Source organism: Megalobrama amblycephala, linkage group LG6 (genome assembly GCF_018812025.1).
Source record: "Megalobrama amblycephala isolate DHTTF-2021 linkage group LG6, ASM1881202v1, whole genome shotgun sequence".
Lineage (NCBI taxonomy): Eukaryota > Metazoa > Chordata > Actinopteri > Cypriniformes > Xenocyprididae > Megalobrama > Megalobrama amblycephala.
In genome coordinates, this window is record NC_063049.1 from 11,042,144 (window position 1) to 11,059,866 (window position 17,723).

General features: G+C 36.6%; 1 protein-coding gene across 2 annotated transcripts in view; it reads left to right on the plus strand.

Moving 5' to 3' along the window:
- The first annotated feature begins 1,451 nt into the window (after nucleotides 1–1,451).
- LOC125269885 (polypeptide N-acetylgalactosaminyltransferase 13) overlaps nucleotides 1,452–17,723 on the plus strand; it is a 47,745-nt gene continuing 31,473 nt past the window's right edge. Inside the window, exons 1-2 of one of the 2 annotated variants that reach the window (XM_048192934.1) lie at nucleotides 1,452–2,034; nucleotides 11,908–12,152. In XM_048192934.1, the coding sequence (XP_048048891.1) occupies nucleotides 12,011–12,152 (142 nt within the window). In that variant the 5' untranslated portion in view covers nucleotides 1,452–2,034; nucleotides 11,908–12,010. Of the gene's footprint in view, nucleotides 2,035–7,916; nucleotides 8,057–11,907; nucleotides 12,153–17,723 lie in introns of those variants that run through there. The other variant, XM_048192935.1, reaches the window with a different exon arrangement.

The following is a 17,723-nucleotide window of genomic DNA, read 5'->3' on the forward strand; positions in this document are numbered from 1 at the left end:
CCGCATTAAGATAATGCATGTTTCAGTTTCATCCATTAGTGTCAATCAGCATTATTTAGCCTATAGCAAGGTCCTGCAGTGCAGAATACATTATGTTATACCAAATTTTAAATCATAACCAGGTATGGTAACAGAAGAACACAGCAAAGAAATAACTGAAATGGCAGTTGACTTATTTATTTAAAGGGATAGTTCACCCAAAAATGAAAATTCTGTCATTAATTACTCACTCTCAACATGCTGTGCAACACACAGGAATGAAACTCATTGGTTCTTGCGGAAGCTCAAGCATGCTGCGTAACACGCGAGAATGCTTGAGCTTCTGTTTACCACAACTAATGTGTGAGCTGATGAATGTTTATATGTGAATAAAAGCCTAAATTCAATCTGTTCATCATACACTGTAAAGCGATCATGTCTCTTCAGAAAATTTGGACAAAACTGCTCAATTCATTTGGATTAGTTTTACAATCTCTTTATGAACTTTTTGAAGTGTCAGAGTTTCAGTTGCATAGCTGTCTATGGAGGGACAGAAAGCTCGCAGATTTCATCGAAAAGATCTTCATTTGTGTTCCGAAGATGAACAAAGTCTTAAGGGTTTGGAATGACATGAGGGTGCGTAATTAATGACAGAATGTTCATTTTTGGGTGACCTAACCCTTTAAGTTGTTAACATATGTCTTACATATTATATAACTGTTGTAAATCAAAGCAGTCTAGCTGTAATAATTTGGGTGTTCTGAAACTTATTTGTAATTTTATCTTTGTAACATTTTTAAAATTTTAAACAAACATATATATATATATATATATATATATATATATATATATATATATATATATATATATATATATATATATAAACATTTTTGCATATTATTTCTGCTGAGACTTTTTCATCATTTCCGATCAGACAGCAGACATTTCACAACCAGAAAACATGGAAAAGGTTTTTTTTTGTTTTTTGAAAATGTTGCATAGGTAGAACAGGATAATTAGGACATTTTTTAAAATAATATCCACTGCGTCAAGTTTCTACTGCATACAGGAGGTGTCGCTGCTGTGCCTCTACATTTTACTGTGAGCAGCAAATTTGAACCATGTATGGCAAATTGAAAATGAATGCAAATATCAAGTATGTCTTAATAATTGTGTTAAAATGATATAAAATTATTGTAATCATTAGTAGGCTATGAAACATACGATATTGGATAAAAATGTGTCGTTAAAACATTTGATTCATGTCCTCAAGTAAAAAGGATGTGAAAACAGGTTTTGAAATCAATATATCATAGTTATTATTTTTATTTTTGTGAATAATACACGGGAATGGGTTTTATGGATTAAGTAATGCAGGTTCTAATTAAATAAAACAAGAGCACCCATATATTTTTGTAACGTTTACTCACGGGAAGAAGGCATGAGTGTTGCAATAGTAAAAGTGAATTATTATGACTCTGAATGATTGGTAATAATGACGTCATGCATCAGAAGTAGAATCATTGTCTTTTTTCCCTCCCCAGCTAAAGAACGGCCATTAGAAATAGCCTACATGTACCAGATGTCCTCGGCGCACTTGCGCATTGATGTCTTCAGATGGGCACGCCTCTTGTCTCCAGTCATCCTAAATCCAATACCCCAACCGGAACGATTCCGACATCATATGAAAGCATTTCTGAGGGCAGGCAAATCTTTATTCAGATGAAGACCTAACCTGAGACCTGGCGCAGGACATGTAGCTCCAGCATCCTCATCTGATTCCAGGAATGACAGTTGGCCAGTGATGCAGGGGGCAGAATGCATGCAGCATCATTTCTCACAGAGACAGTGCTGTAAGGGACAGCTTAAATCCGGCCTGTCATTCGTTTAATTACTTATTCATTATTTTTAGTGGGGATATGTCGTTGCTCTGCGTTCATACTCGTACCAAGAGAGACGCATGATATCCTGTTGGAATTATAAATAATAGGAAACAGACGCAACACGTTGCTGGCTGGTCATCAGGAGCTCAAGGTGTCATTCAGCCTTCATTCAGTAAGTAACATTGCCTTATATGTAAATCGCTACCTTAAAAGATATAAGCGAATATTTCAGCATATGCCATTTACGATCCAAAACCAGACATCTAGGCTACATACAAAAATAATAATAAAAAAAAAAATAATCTTTGGGGCGTTAACATTCCAAACTTAAGCTTTTGGGCTTGAATAGCAGTCATAGGTTGACAAAGAATAGCATGTCAATTTGAGTGTGTTCAAATGTTTTGACACTTTGTTTCCGTGTTTTGCATAACTGACTGAGAAGTGACGGGTGATGTTTCAGAGCTGACAAAAGATGATGTTCTCAGTTAAATGAAAATTTGTACTTTGTACTTGTTATAAACATTTCATAAAATTCATGCTTTACAATGTAACCAACTGCAAGCAATGTTTTTATTTATTTAAATATTTATACAACCTGAGCCATTTTTTTTTTGTTATTAAAACCTTTAACTTTTAACCACAAAATATGTTAAAATTATCACATCATCAGTCAGTTTTAAAGAGCTTTCTTTTATATATATATATATCCCAAATAAATATATATTTTATTTTATGATAACTTCCCCAGCTGTCATTTACTGGGAGAGAATAATTATTTTCAAATGTTGCCTTGGACATCTGATGACCTCACATAATGCTGTGAGTCTAAACAGGTGTGTGTGTGTGTGTGTGTGTGTGTGTGTGTGTGTGTCATCTGATGCACAGATGTATGTGGATATGCAGGCCAACATCCCTGCATGAAAAAAATGCCTCAAGGAAAAATTGTGTTAATCTTTAATTTGATGTGAAAGTTGCTGACTTCGGAACTTCAAGCACATTTTCTGCCACTGAAACTGCCTGAAGTGATTTTAGTGTAATTTGAGTGTTTTGTAAAAGGAAATAAAAGCTTAAAGGAACACTCCACTTTTTTAAAAAATAGGCTCATTTTCCAACTCTCTTAGAGTTAAACTGTTGAGTTTTACAGTTTTCGAATCCATTCAGCCGGGTCTGGCGGTACCATTTTTAGCTTAGCTTAGCATAGTTCATTGAATCTGATTAGACCGTTAGCATCTCGCTAAAAAATGACCAAAGAGTTTCGATATTTTAATTGCAACTTTTCATTTTCCATCGGTCTTAGTACATGATGTAACAACAGAAGAGTGTTGTTACATTGTGTACTAAAATGAAAAGTTGAAAATGAAAAGTTGCGATTTTCAAGGAACTTTGCTGTCGTACCATGGGTGCAGCAGGCGCAATGACATTATGCAGCGGCTGTGACCCCCTGTTTGCACAGGGAGCGTGCCTTGTAACCATGGAGACATTTGTGAGAGACGCTGCATTGCGCCTGCTGCACCCATGGTACGGCAGCAAAGTTCCTTGATTAGTACGCCGGAATGAGAGTATAGTTCCTAGCCATATTCGTCTAGAAAATCGCAACTTTTCATTTTCCGTCTGTCTTAGTACACAATGTAACTACAGAAGAGTCAAATTTTAAATAGGAAAAATATCGAAACTCTTTGGTCATTTTTGAGCGAGATGCTAATGGTCTAATCAGATTCAATCAACTATGCTAAGCTATGCTAAAAGTGGTACTGCCAGACCCGGAGATAGACTGAATGGATTCGAAAATGGTAAAACTCAACTGTTTAACTCTAGGGGAGTTGGAAAATGAGCCTATCTTCAAAAAAAGTGGAATTTACTCACCCTCATGTCATCCAAGATGTCCATGTCCAGGTTTTTGATGAAAAAATTCCAGGATTATTCTCCTTATAGTGGACTTCAATGGACTCCAGACGGTAGAAGGTCAAAATTACAGTTTCACTGCAGCTTCAAAGGGCTTTAAACGATACCAGACGAGGAATAAGGGTCTTATATAACGAAACGATCGGTCATTTTCTAAAAAAATACAAATGTATATGCTTAATAAACACAAATGATCGCCTTGCAAGTGCTTACGCTTTCTGTATTCTTCAAAAAGCTTACGCTGTATGTCCTACGCCTTCCCTATTCAACTTACGGAATGAACGCGGCGCCAGTTCCGTTTTTTCCACAAGGAAGGCGTAGGACATACAGCGTAAGCTTTTTCAAGAATACAGAAAGCGGAATGGTGGAAGCACTTGCAAGGTGATCATTTGTGTTTATAAAGCATATACAGTTAAAAAATGACCAATCGTTTCACTAGATAAGACCCTTATTTCTCGTCTGGTATCGTTTAAAGCCATTTGAAGCTGCACTAAAACTAAAACCATTTGAAGCTGCTTTAAAACTAATTTTCACCTTCAACTGCTTCGAGATCATTGAAGTCCACTATAAGGAGAATAATCCTAGAATGTTTTCATTAAAAACCGTAATTTTTTTTTGACTAAAGAAAGAAACACATGAACATCTTGGATGACATTGGGTTGAGTAAATTATCAGGAAATTTTCATTCAGAAGTGAACTAATCCATTAACTAAGCTCTGAGACCTATGTAGATAATAGGGAAGGCCTGTGTCATGCCCTTTTTCTCTCATTTCTTGTGGCAGTTTCAGTACTCTGTTATGTCAATTGACTTATATGTGCAAATGATCTCACTGTGCTCTGTTATGTATGTGTACTTTTATTCTGTTGCATAGTTCTGTGCTTCTTTGTCTTTATGCAGTGATAGTTGTTATTTTAATACATTGAGTTACTAGTAAACTCTTAGCAAATGTGTCAAATAATTGTGGCTGCAAATTAACAATGTCTCATTAGCTACAAAGCTGTGAATATCAGACTTTGCAAAGGCCCAATGTGAAGTAAAAGCCTCTTAATTAAGACCCAATCAATGCTTTCTTTGGGTTTTGAGTTTCAGGAGACTAATGGTAATAGCTTTGAGGTAACTGTACACCACAGTCTGAAGGGCTGGGATTTTAGACTTCACCAGTCTGCTGGTTAATTGAATCTCTGTAAAAAATCAAACAATGCAGATATTTAAAAGGAAAAAAGTCTGGAATATACAGAGAGTTCAGTTTCATCTTTATTATTTTATTAATTTTAAATTTCCCAAAGAAAATGTGATTAGCAGGTCTACAACAGATGAGGGAAGTGCATTGCTTCAAAGGCAAACAGAACTCATTATTTATAATCAATGAAGTATTGAAGTCCTGACAGAAAAAAAGATGCCCCATTCTATTTCTGAGTACTACACACACTTCCACTACTTCCGACAACAGGACAAAAGGATTTGGAATGTTCGCTTTGATGCAGCCACACAGCCTTAAGCCTTTGTGTTTCTTGAGTTTTTCACCGGATACGCCCGGTACAGACTGTTTGGCCATATAAAGTTGCTATATATTTGCTAATGTGTTCTGAGTTGTTTTTTAAAGGGCCTATGTGTAGAATTCAGAAACAGGTGTCGATAATAGCTTGTTAAGAACCGTTAAGTGAACTGCAGCTCACTCTTTTTTTATTCTTCCCTTAAAGGGCACCTATTATGGTGTTTGGACATAAATGTGTTTTGGCAGTGTGTGAGCACAAGCACCCTACAATGATAAAAATCTACCCACTTCTTTTGTTTAAATCCCCATTAAACCAAAGCAGTCTCATCATACATGCCGTTTTCATTTTCTGAGGAATGTGACGTCACAATCCTCATGCCTTGCCCACTGACTGATAGTCCTGCATTACCATAGTTTCCGCCCTCAGCCAGTTGGATGCTATCTGCCATTTTCTCTGTGCTCGAGCAGCCAGCTGTAGTGTTCAAGTAAGAAATGTGTTCTTAATAAAGCTACTAAAGTTAATTAAATCGAGAGCAGTGAGTGACTTTGTTTTTCTTTTGTTGTTTGATTCATATTAACAGCATATATACCAGTAGGTACTGTATATCAAGCTGCTTTCACTTTAATACACAGATCTAATTGTGATTTCTTTACTTGCTGTATACGTTCACAGATATAACCGACTGTGTTTAAGTGAACTTTGTTAACTGAGTTTTTGAAATAGCTTTGTGTGTATTTGACAGTTTAATTGCAATAACACATGAAAGACAACTTAGTTTAGTACTCACGGGATGCCCTGTCAGACATCCTCATGCGTCGGTGTGTGCGCACTCAGAAAACCATATATCAGAAGTTTAGACTGATATGGCTTTAAAATGCATGCAGATGATAAACTTTCATGATGATGAAGAATTGCAATGTCACGAGAGCGTGTCCACGATAGAGATGATCATCAAAACCAAACATATCAAGTTTTAGTTTTTAGTAGAAAATACACAAGCTATTGGCTCCGCCCTTTGGGGTGGGGCAGCAGCTCATTTGCATTTAAAGAGAGACACAAAAACAGCTTGTTTTTCTTTCACTCAAAAATTGCCATTTTCAACATGGTATAATAAATGATCTATGGGGTATTTTGAGCTGAAACTTCACAGACACACTCTGGGGACACCTTAGACTTATATTAAAGGGATAGTTCACCCAAAAATGAAAATTTGATGTTTATCTGCTTATCCCCAGGGCATCCAAGATGTAGGTGACTTTGTTTCGTATAATGCATGTCAATGGGAACTCCATCTATAAGAGTAAAAAAAAACATGCACAGACAAATCCCTGCGGCTCGTGGCGACACATTGATGTCCTAAGACATGAAACGATCGGTTTGTGCGAGAAAACAGTATTTATTTCATTTTTTTTTACCTCTAATACACCACTATGTTCAACTGCCTTGAGCATCCGGTGTGTGAGGTCTGATCGCGCTCTGACAACGTAAGTGATGTCTCGCACTCATTGAAATATAAGCCCGAGAGATCACTTCCGTCATCAGAGCGCATTTTCAGATCTCACACACCGGATGCTCAAGGCAGTTGGACACAGTGGTGTATTAGAGGTAAAAAATTATATAAATACTGTTTGGTTTCTCGAACAAACCGATCGTTTCATCTCTTAGGACATCAGTGTGTCGCCAGGAGCCGCAGGGTTTAATTTGGATTTGTCTGTGCATGTTTTTTTTACTTCCCATTGCCATGCATTATACGACCGACAGACCGCAACGGTTGTGTTCTACTGAAGAAACATTTGTGTTCTACTGAAGAAACAAAGTCACCTACATCTTGGATGCCCTGGAGGTAATCAGATAAACATCAAATTTTCATTTTTGGGTGAACTATTCCTTTAAATCCTGTAAAAAGGGGCATAATATGTGCCCTTTAAAAGTAGAAAGAAGTTGGAAATGGATGAGGTAATTAAAATGACACTGTTATGATAGTTTGATTATAAAGTACATTTGAGACCATAGACTATAAATCTGGATATGTTTGCCTATAGTTTGAATGAATCCCTTTCCTTTGCATGACATTGACATTAGAGTATAGAATAGCTGCTCATTTGTTGCTATTGACATCATTGAATCATTACAGATTAATGTTGTTTGTCACAGTGAAACAGCAAACTTTTTTACTTTAGTTTTTGTTGGAGTTTTGTTGGTGTGAAGAGGCTCTTGGGAGCATGCGTAAATGGCACATCCTTTTGATTTTCCTGGCAAAAATCAGTCTACAGGCTTTCACAGACAACCTAGGAAGTCAGGGTAGGTCTCGGTTTTGGCAATAAAAAAAGGTGATTAATAAATGAAAATAGTCCTTTTAAGAGGGGTTCATATAAGGTTGCTAAGGTGTCCTGGGTGGTTGCTAGGGCATTGCTAAATGGTTGCATAATGGCCCAATACCATACTGTTTAAAAGGTTGCAGTCGGTAAGAATTTTTTTTTTTTTTTTTTTTTATCAAGCAAAAACGCAATAAATTGATCAAAGGAAAGACTTTTACAAAAACACACACAAAAAAAAAAAAATTCTGCTATCCTTTTTTTTTTCTACATATTTATTTTTTACAGTAAGGAGTCAGACTCATGTTTTTTTTCTTTTTTTTTCTGAGGCCTGTTAACTCTGCTATTCCTGAGGGAAGTTCATCCTGGTGCCACTGCAGCACTGGACAGCCAAGCAGATGGTCAAAAACATTTGTGATCAAATCTGAGATTTCAGCCAGTGTGCTTGTGCTGTGAGCATGAGTCTCTTGGTTCAATTAGGTGAGTCAGATGACTGATTCTTTTCAGAACTAGTTAGGACCTTTTTATAGTTGGTTTAGTGTCAGGGAATTTCTTATCCCTTTTATATAAGACACATTTTATTTTCTAATAAGTAAAACTTTACAATAAGGTCCTTTTTAGTTAACGTTAACTAACAACATTAACTAACAATGAACAATACTGTTCATTTGCTACAGTATCTATTAATGTTTGTCAATGTTAGTTAATAACGATTCAGCTGTTCATTGTTGGTTCATGTTAGCTTAGGTCCATGAAATAATTTTATCAGATAGAACTTTAGGTTTGAATAATGTATTAGTAAATGTAGAAATTAACATGAACTAAGTTTAATATGCAGTAGAAGTATTTTTCATTGTTCATTCATGGTAACTAACCAACATGCTGTACATTTGGATAGATGCTGAATCGTACAATATGGATGTTTTGGCAACATTTATACAAAAATACGTTTTTACAGCTAAAAAAACATTAGCAAACCTTACCCCAAACCTAAACATGACCATTTTATAGATAATATAAAAAGAATGCAGTGTAATGGACATAAATGTGTAGGAAAATTACAATTTTAGTAACAATATAGCATTAAAATGATATTTTAAGCCGCTAATCCCACTCCTACCTCTAAACCTACCCAAAGCCATTTCTGAAAAATATGTGCAGTTATAAAGAAAAACATAACAGACAGACAAGTGTAATCATAATAATTTATTTATTGCAAAAATGTCAAAATGCGCAACAAAAGTAGTCCAAATGACAATGTGTTGCAGTCACAGCCGACTGAAACACGACGTTGCAATCTGTGACGAAGCAGGCGAGAGCCTATAGTTGCATTCCAATTCAGAGGCGGCATCCTTCGAAGGACTCAAACTTTGACGTCTGTACTGGACTTTTTTGAAAGTTTTTTTTTTTTTTTTACATTTATATAATCAGATATTTGTGCAAGCTTACATTTATAAGTGTAATTCGGCAATTTCTCTCTCTCCAAAAAAAATAAAAAATCCTGTCGTCACTGGTGTGCAATGAATTCAGGGGTAGACAAGGCGGTGAAGGATCCATGTGTTGTATCTTTCATTTCACAGGAAACAAAGGATAGATTTGGAGGCGCAATTGAAGGAGCCTTCGAATTGAAACAACCTTCATCACGCTGCAGTGATGCAATCGTTCTTCGAAGGATGCAACCTCTGAATTGGGACGCAGCTAATGAGCGTTTGTTATCACTGCTGTAAAACGTGTCGTAACGCTTCTTGAGGCGGCAATTTTTGAATTCATAACGAGTGCGTTATGAAGATCACTGTGAAGATCACTGAATAAAGGTCTGAATTTGGATCTGTTCCTCACAATCGTATAGATAAATATTTGGATTATATCGAACTAATAAATTGATGACTTTGTATTTTATATGGTTCTGTTGTCAGTCACACAGTATAGGACTATGCTGAGAAAGCACCTTTTGTGTCCCACAGCAAACAAAATATTTATTACAGGATAAATCTTTACGATTACAGGTTAAATGATTACAGAAATGGTATTCATTTTAAGGTTTTAAAGTGTAGTCTTGTTTAACATTATGTAATCCTCCGAAATGAGTTTGCAGCAGAAGTCATGAACAGATCTTCTTCTTCTTAAGTTTTTATTGGTGGTTGTTTTTATTGGTGACAGGAGTGTGGATCAGACTATTTGGCAGGAATCGAAATGTTAAAAGGATAGTTCACCCAAAAATGAAAATTCTGTTATCATTTAGTCACCCTCAGGTTGTTCCAAACCTGTATAAATTTCTTTGTCCTGTTGAACACAAATGTGTGATGTGTCTGACAGCACATCACTGATTCTGTTCATTTTGTATTTTGAACATAAAACATTCCTTTAATCACATGCATAAACATGTATTGGGGCTATGAAATCATCTGCTATCTAAATGCCTTGGTTTTCTGATAGCTTTCACTTTGACTTTTTGCAGCTTTCATTGTCAGCTTGTGCTTTTGAGTATATATAGAATGGATTCTGGAGTTTGTGTTCACTGTGAGCTGTCCAGGCATTCCCTGGGGGAAAAGGACAGACAGTCTGGAGTGAGTGTACTGTTTCCAGACTGCAGGATAGAGCTTAGAGAAGGGGGAGAGGGGGCATAGAGAAAACAAGAGAAGCACCTCGGACATTATAACAGGAGCGATCTCGTCTTGTCACACCCCATGCTTGCAGTGTAGACAACATAGTTGGGAAGTAACAAACAAACTAATTAAAAAATGGAAATAAAAAACACTAATAACTATTTTTTTTTTAAATAGTAGTTTTCAATATAGTTTGCTTTCTACACAGCAAAATCCCCAGAGTTAAATCAGCTCTGCTCAGATTGGTCCCTCTCTATATAGTGTTAAAGTAACACTGAAGCAGAGTTAAAGTTAATGAGATAATTAAGTGATTAATTAAGTTATGATTGAGCATTAGTGATGAACACCTGCTGTTAACAAGCAAGAATCACTGAAGAGAAACACAATAACTACAAATAACTTCCAGCTACAGTCTTAGATGAAATCAACTGAAGATAAAAGACATTAAAACTCAAATCTCATTAAACAACAAACAGCATATCTCATTAACTTTAACTCTGTTTCAGTGTTATTTTAACTCTATGTAGAAAGGGGCCATATGTTCTCTGAGCAGAGTTGATTTAACTCTGGGGATTTTGCTGTGTAGTAACAAGCAACTATTTCAAAATGAAATGTCCAGTGAGTGTCACTAAAAGTGTTCAGCTTTATCTTAAACAGATGAATGTGAATCTGGCAGCGTTTTGTTATGTTGGTTGATGTATGTATTGCAGCAGTTTGTAAATGAGTGGTATGCTCTATCTTGTTTAAAATGATGTACCACCTACACTATACCATATCCTAAACCTAACTAAAAGTGTTAAAGGGTTAGTTCACCCAAAAATAAAATTTCTGTCATTAATTACTCACCCTCATGTCGTTCCAAACCTGTAAGACCTTTGTTCATCTTTGGAACACAAATTAAGATATTTTTGATGAAATCCAAGGGGTTTTTATATCCTCCATAGGAAGCAATGTAATTACAATATCATTCAAGATCCAGAAAAGTAGTAAAGACATTGTTAAAATAGTCAACATTTCTACAGTGGTTCAACCTTATTGTTATGAAGCGACGAGAATACTTTTTGTGTGCAAAACCAAAACAAAAACATTCAGTGCTTCCAGGATCTACATCAGAATGCCAACTCAGTATTGGCCAACGCTGTTCACATGAGCAGCACGACACATACGCAGGAACATGGCAGGGGCAGGGGAGAATGAGGAGAATGGCAGGGGAGAGACAAATTTGTTGATTCAAGTCATTATTTTAGTTTTGTTTTTGCGCACAAAAAGTATTCTCGTCACTTACAAGCAACTTACATTGCATTCAAGGTACATTTGATCAGCTTTTGCTTTCACTGGGAATAGAACCCATGACCTTAGCATTACTAGTCTCATGCTTAACTGTTTGAGCTACAGAAAAGACATACTTGCAGTGCATTTTGAATTCTGAGCACAACAATCTGTGAAATCAAACTTGCATTTCTATAAGCCTTTGCATTCATGTACTTGCATACTGTATATATGAAAATTACTTCTTTGAGAGTTGTACAGTTGAAACACAATGAGTAGATAAATGACTCTGTCAGAGAATCAGGGTTTATCAAATCAGCCTGTTATACTCAGCATATGTCTGTTATTTGGTCTTTAACTCTATCTTGCTGAATGAATAATGTGTCTGCTCTGTTATCAAAGTTTGCAAAGAAGGATTCCAATCCTAATAGTTATGCATTTCTTGTCTTCTTCCAGTGGGATGACGTCTCAGAGCGTGTCCTGTCACAACTCCCCCTGCCCCATCTCCTGTGTCCTTTTCATCTGCCCATCTTTGGGGTCCTGACGCCAGCAGGGGCTCATGAGACGCTTTATGTACTGTAAGGTGGTGCTGACCACCTCTCTGGTCTGGGTACTAGTGGATGTCTTCCTTCTGTTGTACTTCAGTGAGTGCAACAAATGTGATAACAAGAAGGACCACTCACTCCTGCCTGCGCTCAGAGGTGAGTCAGACCGTTTAACAGAATGGTAAGGTTTATTCTTTACCTCCAGGAGCACAAGTGTCCACTGTTCATATTTACTGCCTCGTAAGATGGCTCGTTGTACACCCATGCAGATGTGTTTGTATACTTGTACACTTACTTTTTAAACATAGTGATAAGCATACAGCCTATATTGAAAGGAATAGTTCAACCTATAATGAAAATTGTCACCGTTTACTGTACTTCCAGACCTGTGTCACTTTATTTCTTCTGTGAAACACAAAATTTTATGTTTTTGTTCAGATTGCTCCATTTTATACAACCAATACTTTTGAGGGAAAATGTACACCTTGCAACACATCACCAAGCTTAAATGTTTGCCAAAGCACAAATAACATTTGAGAGCTACGACAAGATGTGCAGAACATTTTCAGTAAATGCAACTATGCAAGTGCAACTAAAGTGGAGATTTCTGGCTCAGTGCATGAGGGAAAAAAAAAAAAAAAAAAGCTAATTTTGAGAAAACTGCCTTAAAAGATATGTATTGTAATTGAAATCCACAGACATTAAAAATAAAAAAGTGTGTAATAAAAAAACAAACAAACAGTTAAATATGTATTTTGGAAAAAAAAGTTTTACACAACATGAGGGTGCTCATTCCTTTTAATAGGTAAAAAAAAAAGAAAAAAAAGTTAAATTTCATTAAAAAAAAAAAAAATTAGATTTATAGATGGTACAATCAAGCTATTTCTGTTTTTTCCTGTTTCGTTATGAAGTGAGTTGTCTTTGTTTTCTGGCCTTGAAATCTCTTGAAGTGTGCACACCAGCTGCTCATTTCTTACTGTTTAATCCCAGCATCATCAGATCCTTGTCCTCACTTCAGCGCTCTGCCTGGTAAACAGGTTACGGTAAACTCATACTCGTAAGCTGCTTTCAGGTTTAGATGTGGCCCGCCAACAATCATAATCACAGTCTTTTTCTGAGCCTCTGGAGCACAAGTACATCAAATGTCTTGTTATGCATCCAGATTCTGTGGTCTGCTTGTTGCTTCTAATGAAGTGGACAAACAGGAAGCCTGTGTCTCTCTGAAATACAATCTGTATCCATGCATTCAGGATTTAATAATGGCAGGAAAGCAATTAGGGTATTAAAAAGTCAGATGAGGTCTAAGCAGCCACAATGCTGAAAGAGCAGGGCTTAGAAGCACTGCAGTCTGTCGGCTATTTGCACTAGATTGTTTTTTTTTCATAAGGTCGGGCCAGTTTAAAGATCTTCTTTTATTGAGGTCATCACCAGTGATTAGCTAGCCCTGATGGTGAGAGGTGGTTATCTAAAGGTTAAGGAATTAACACAAAACTTGAAAGTTTAGTTTCAAACAGGGGATTTTATACATTTCAGCAAGGCACATGTACAGTGCATGTACCAAGTGTACTATAATGATTTTATAGCCATAATTGCCTGTTAATTATTACCTTTATCTTTTAGCCTGAATTCTTATTACCTACTGATTCTCTTAATTAGTTAGTTAATTATAGAGTTTGACTTCATTGGCTAGCAAATGTCTTATACCAAAATTTATTGGTGACAGTTTGTCACTGAACTTCTGATGTGTGTCTATTCTTATTATGCCTAGTCTTTTTTATTAAGCAAACTGATAAGTACTTAAAAAAAAAAAAAAAAAAAAAAAAAAAAAAAATATATATATATATATATATAGACAAATATAGATATTGAAAAAGCAGGTGTCAGACATCTAAGCTAGTTTTTGACAAATAAGAAAATGCATAATGCCAGAGGAAACCAAAGAGCACACAAACAATATGGGTGAACATGTGTGTGTGTGTGTGTGCGTGTGTGTGTGTGTGTGTGTGTGTGTGTGTGTGTGTGTGTGTATATATATATATATATATATATATATATATATATATATATACTCATATTGTAATATTGTATATCTCCACATCCAGAATGTGTAACATTGTAAAGCATATGATCATTAATTATTAACTGCTTTTACAAAAAAAGCTCATGCACAGCTTGTTGTCACTATACTAGTGTGTTGTCAGTGGTTGCTAGGGCATTGCAATGAGGTTGCTAAGGTTGTCCCGAGTGTTTTTAGATGGTTGCATGGAATTTCTAGGTGATTGCATACTAACAGCATAAACAGATGAATGTGAATCTGACAAAATTGCATTATGTTAGTAGTTTTCCAGTAAATGGCTCTTAAAGGATAATTCTCTATCATGTTTCAAAATATCGTACCACCTACACTAAACCTACACTATATATATAACTTAATCAATAGTATGAACAAAAGCATAAATGAGATATAAAAAATAATTTACTGAGGCAACCATGCCATTTTAGCTTGCCTCTACAAGTCTTTGAGCTCTTTATTGTGACTCATGCTTCACAGGAGTCACAATGGGTTGCCGGCCGCATGCAACGTCTTCAGTGGTGGATCCGCCGCACTGGATGCGAGTCTTTTCTGCCACGAGACGGTTGCAATTGCCGGGATGGTGATGGCCGCTGAAGTCTGTAGTGGACCAAGCTCCGATGGCTGAAATAAAAACACATGCGATGTGAACCATTTGAATACATTTTGTAAATGGGTGGTTTGGAAAAAAAAGTGTTTATATAGGGATGTTTCATGTTCCATGTGTATTTATTATAGTACTACAGTATATTAGTCAGTTTATTATAAGTGTAATAATAGTAATAGTAATAGAAACACCACTAATGTGATCAGTCTTGTCCAGTCTTTACAGTTTCCTGACAAGTTGACAAGTACTGACAAATTGAAACGGAACTTTCTATTTCATGTCTCTGTTAAAATATCTACTGGAGATAAATTTGACTTTTAGTCTGTTCAAAAGACTATGTTTATTTTTAGCTTTATTATGCAGCCAATTGTTCAGTTGTGCTTGCTGCAGTAGATAACACTTAAACAGCCACCTTTAAGAAAGGACAGAGGTTGCTTCAAATATGGATCTTATTGCTAAATAAATAGTGTACTGGGATCAATGCAGTAATGCAGTGGGGTATTGTTGCTTCCACATAATTGCTACATCATTAAGTATATAGCACCCTCTTCCTAGACTGATGATACAACAGAGCTCTACATTCTAATAAAACAAAGAGATGCTTAGTGATGCTTAGTGGGCATCAATTATTTAACGTCTTTTATACATCTTTATGAATAACTGTAGAGAACCTCTTTAAAAGGGTCAGACTGGCTCTGTTCCAAAACCTCATACTTTATTGACTTGGAACTGACTTTCTTTTGCTATGTCTGATTTCTTGGATTTATAATTTTTTATTTTTTATTACAGCAGTAAATTTTGACGCAGTTCATTGTCTCCTGCACAAAGTCTACAAGTATTGCTGCTTTGCAATTTGTCCAGAATGTGGTGTATTTCCTTTTCAAAAAGCTTATAATACTGCTTATGAAGGCAGCTCACTAGATTTTGGAATAGAGCGATAGTATGGGACAATGCTTCCAGATTTATTTCAATGACATGATATTATGGGTTGTCCTTGTGCCCAAATGGATGCTATTTTTGGACTAAGTAAGACAGCAGTGTATAAGGGTATATCAAATCCCCCGGTGTTCTGCTTTGAAATACTGTGAAGGTTGAAGAGAGACATTAAGAAGCAATGCTGCAGAGTTTCATTCTTGCACTTATTGTCAGAGACCTTGATAAGTTGCTCTTCGTCATACTGCAGTCACAGCACTCCTTCTTATATTGCTGTTTTGCTGCATGCTGCATCATATGCGGTTCTCTGTCAGTATTCATAAAGCCATCATGTCATGCATATGCTGTGCGGAGTAATCCTGTCTAAACCTGCCCCTGCAGACCACCAGGTTCACCCTGACCTCTTAACTGAGAAACCCATCAAATCAGACAAGCCATTACTGAGGACTGTGATTGGCTGTGAGAGGTTTGGATTGAACCCTCTTAACCTGCTCTGCCGCAGATGGATCTATTGCTCTGGGAGAGCTCGGACTGTAGGTTTTAAAAGAAGGTAGTGATAAACACCCTCAAATAACATTGTAGAATAAAAAGTGATGGTCAAACCACTCATAAAACCTTACCAACAACTCAGAACAACCACACTGTAACACCCTAGCAACCACTTAGAATGCACCCTAGCATTGTGGCGGTGAGTTTTGCTAGGGCAAAACCACTTACATTTTCTTCAAAAAATCCCAAAACTGAGTTCTTATCTGTTGGCTGTTTAAATGATTAATTTGTTTTTGTGTTTACGTGTATAAATGCTATTTCCTAGTAATCAGATGCAGTCTGTAGGAGGGTGAAAGTCCTGGAAATGATTCACTAGCAGACATGTGCTACTTAAATGTTTTTGAAGGAGCATCTTCAGTTATCACAGGGCAACTGCGCTTAAACCTATAACGCCTACTGTATCGTATTTAACATGCAAATTTCTAAGGCATCTAAATTATTAACATGATCAATACTTTGCTGAAAATTTTGTTGTACACAATCTGCCTTCTGTCATCTCACTGTGTAACAGTGTGACTGCTAGCCAACATGTACAATGAGGGATACGCTGGAGCTTTCAAAAATAACAGTTTTTATTACCATAAAATAAAACACTCAGGAGATCACACAATGTGTCAATGACAGCAGACAAAGAATTGAAATCACAGGTCTATAAATACATTGGACGAACAAAGGAAACTAAATTAGACACATGTAAATGTAATACGTAACTGTAGAAACAAACATAACCCAGTACCAAGGAAACAGAAACTAAACAAAGCAAAGAAACAGGAACTAAAGAAAACAGTACAGAATGTCAAAATAAGAGTCCACATAACAGAACATAAACAAGGCATGTTCTCAAGCTGTCCAACAGTGGAGGGAGGGTGGAGGTTTTGGGGGTGGACGAGGAGCTGGCAGAGGTGACTGGGTACAGACGGAGGAAGAGCCAGACGTAGCTGAGTAGTTGCCCAGGCGCAACTGAGAAGCTGACAGTCCAGGGCAACATCTAAGTCCGAGAGGGAATGAGGACCAGGGCAGAGCGGTGAAGCCGAAGGGGTGGCAAGCTAAGGTGCAACCGGATGCCCGGAAGTCCACGGGAGATCCAGGGTGATGATGGACCACGGTGGAGCTGGAGGGATGAGGAAGCTTGAGAGATGATGGACCACGGTGGAGCCGAGGGAGCACAGAGCTCCCTAGATATAAAGATATAAAGATCATTGATTTACATTTCAAGCTATCCAAATTTATTCTTAGATTTTGGCCATGTAAATATCAGCAACTGTACTAAATTGCATTTTTTTTCTCTCAGATCGGGCCTATGAGTATTTTCTCCTCGAGTATGACCTCTATTTTCACCAATTACATACTATATGAGCCTTTGTGTGTGTGTGTGTGTATATATATATATATATATATATGTGTGTGTATATATATGTATATATAACACACAGGTCCATATAGCATGCAATCTCTGTTTGATAAGTGTTAAGTCAGTTTCAAGTTTCAAGGACAGAAAGTTGTGTTGACAGATCCTATAACATGGATCAATGGTTCAGAACACTGTTGCCAGTTTAGATGGATTTTA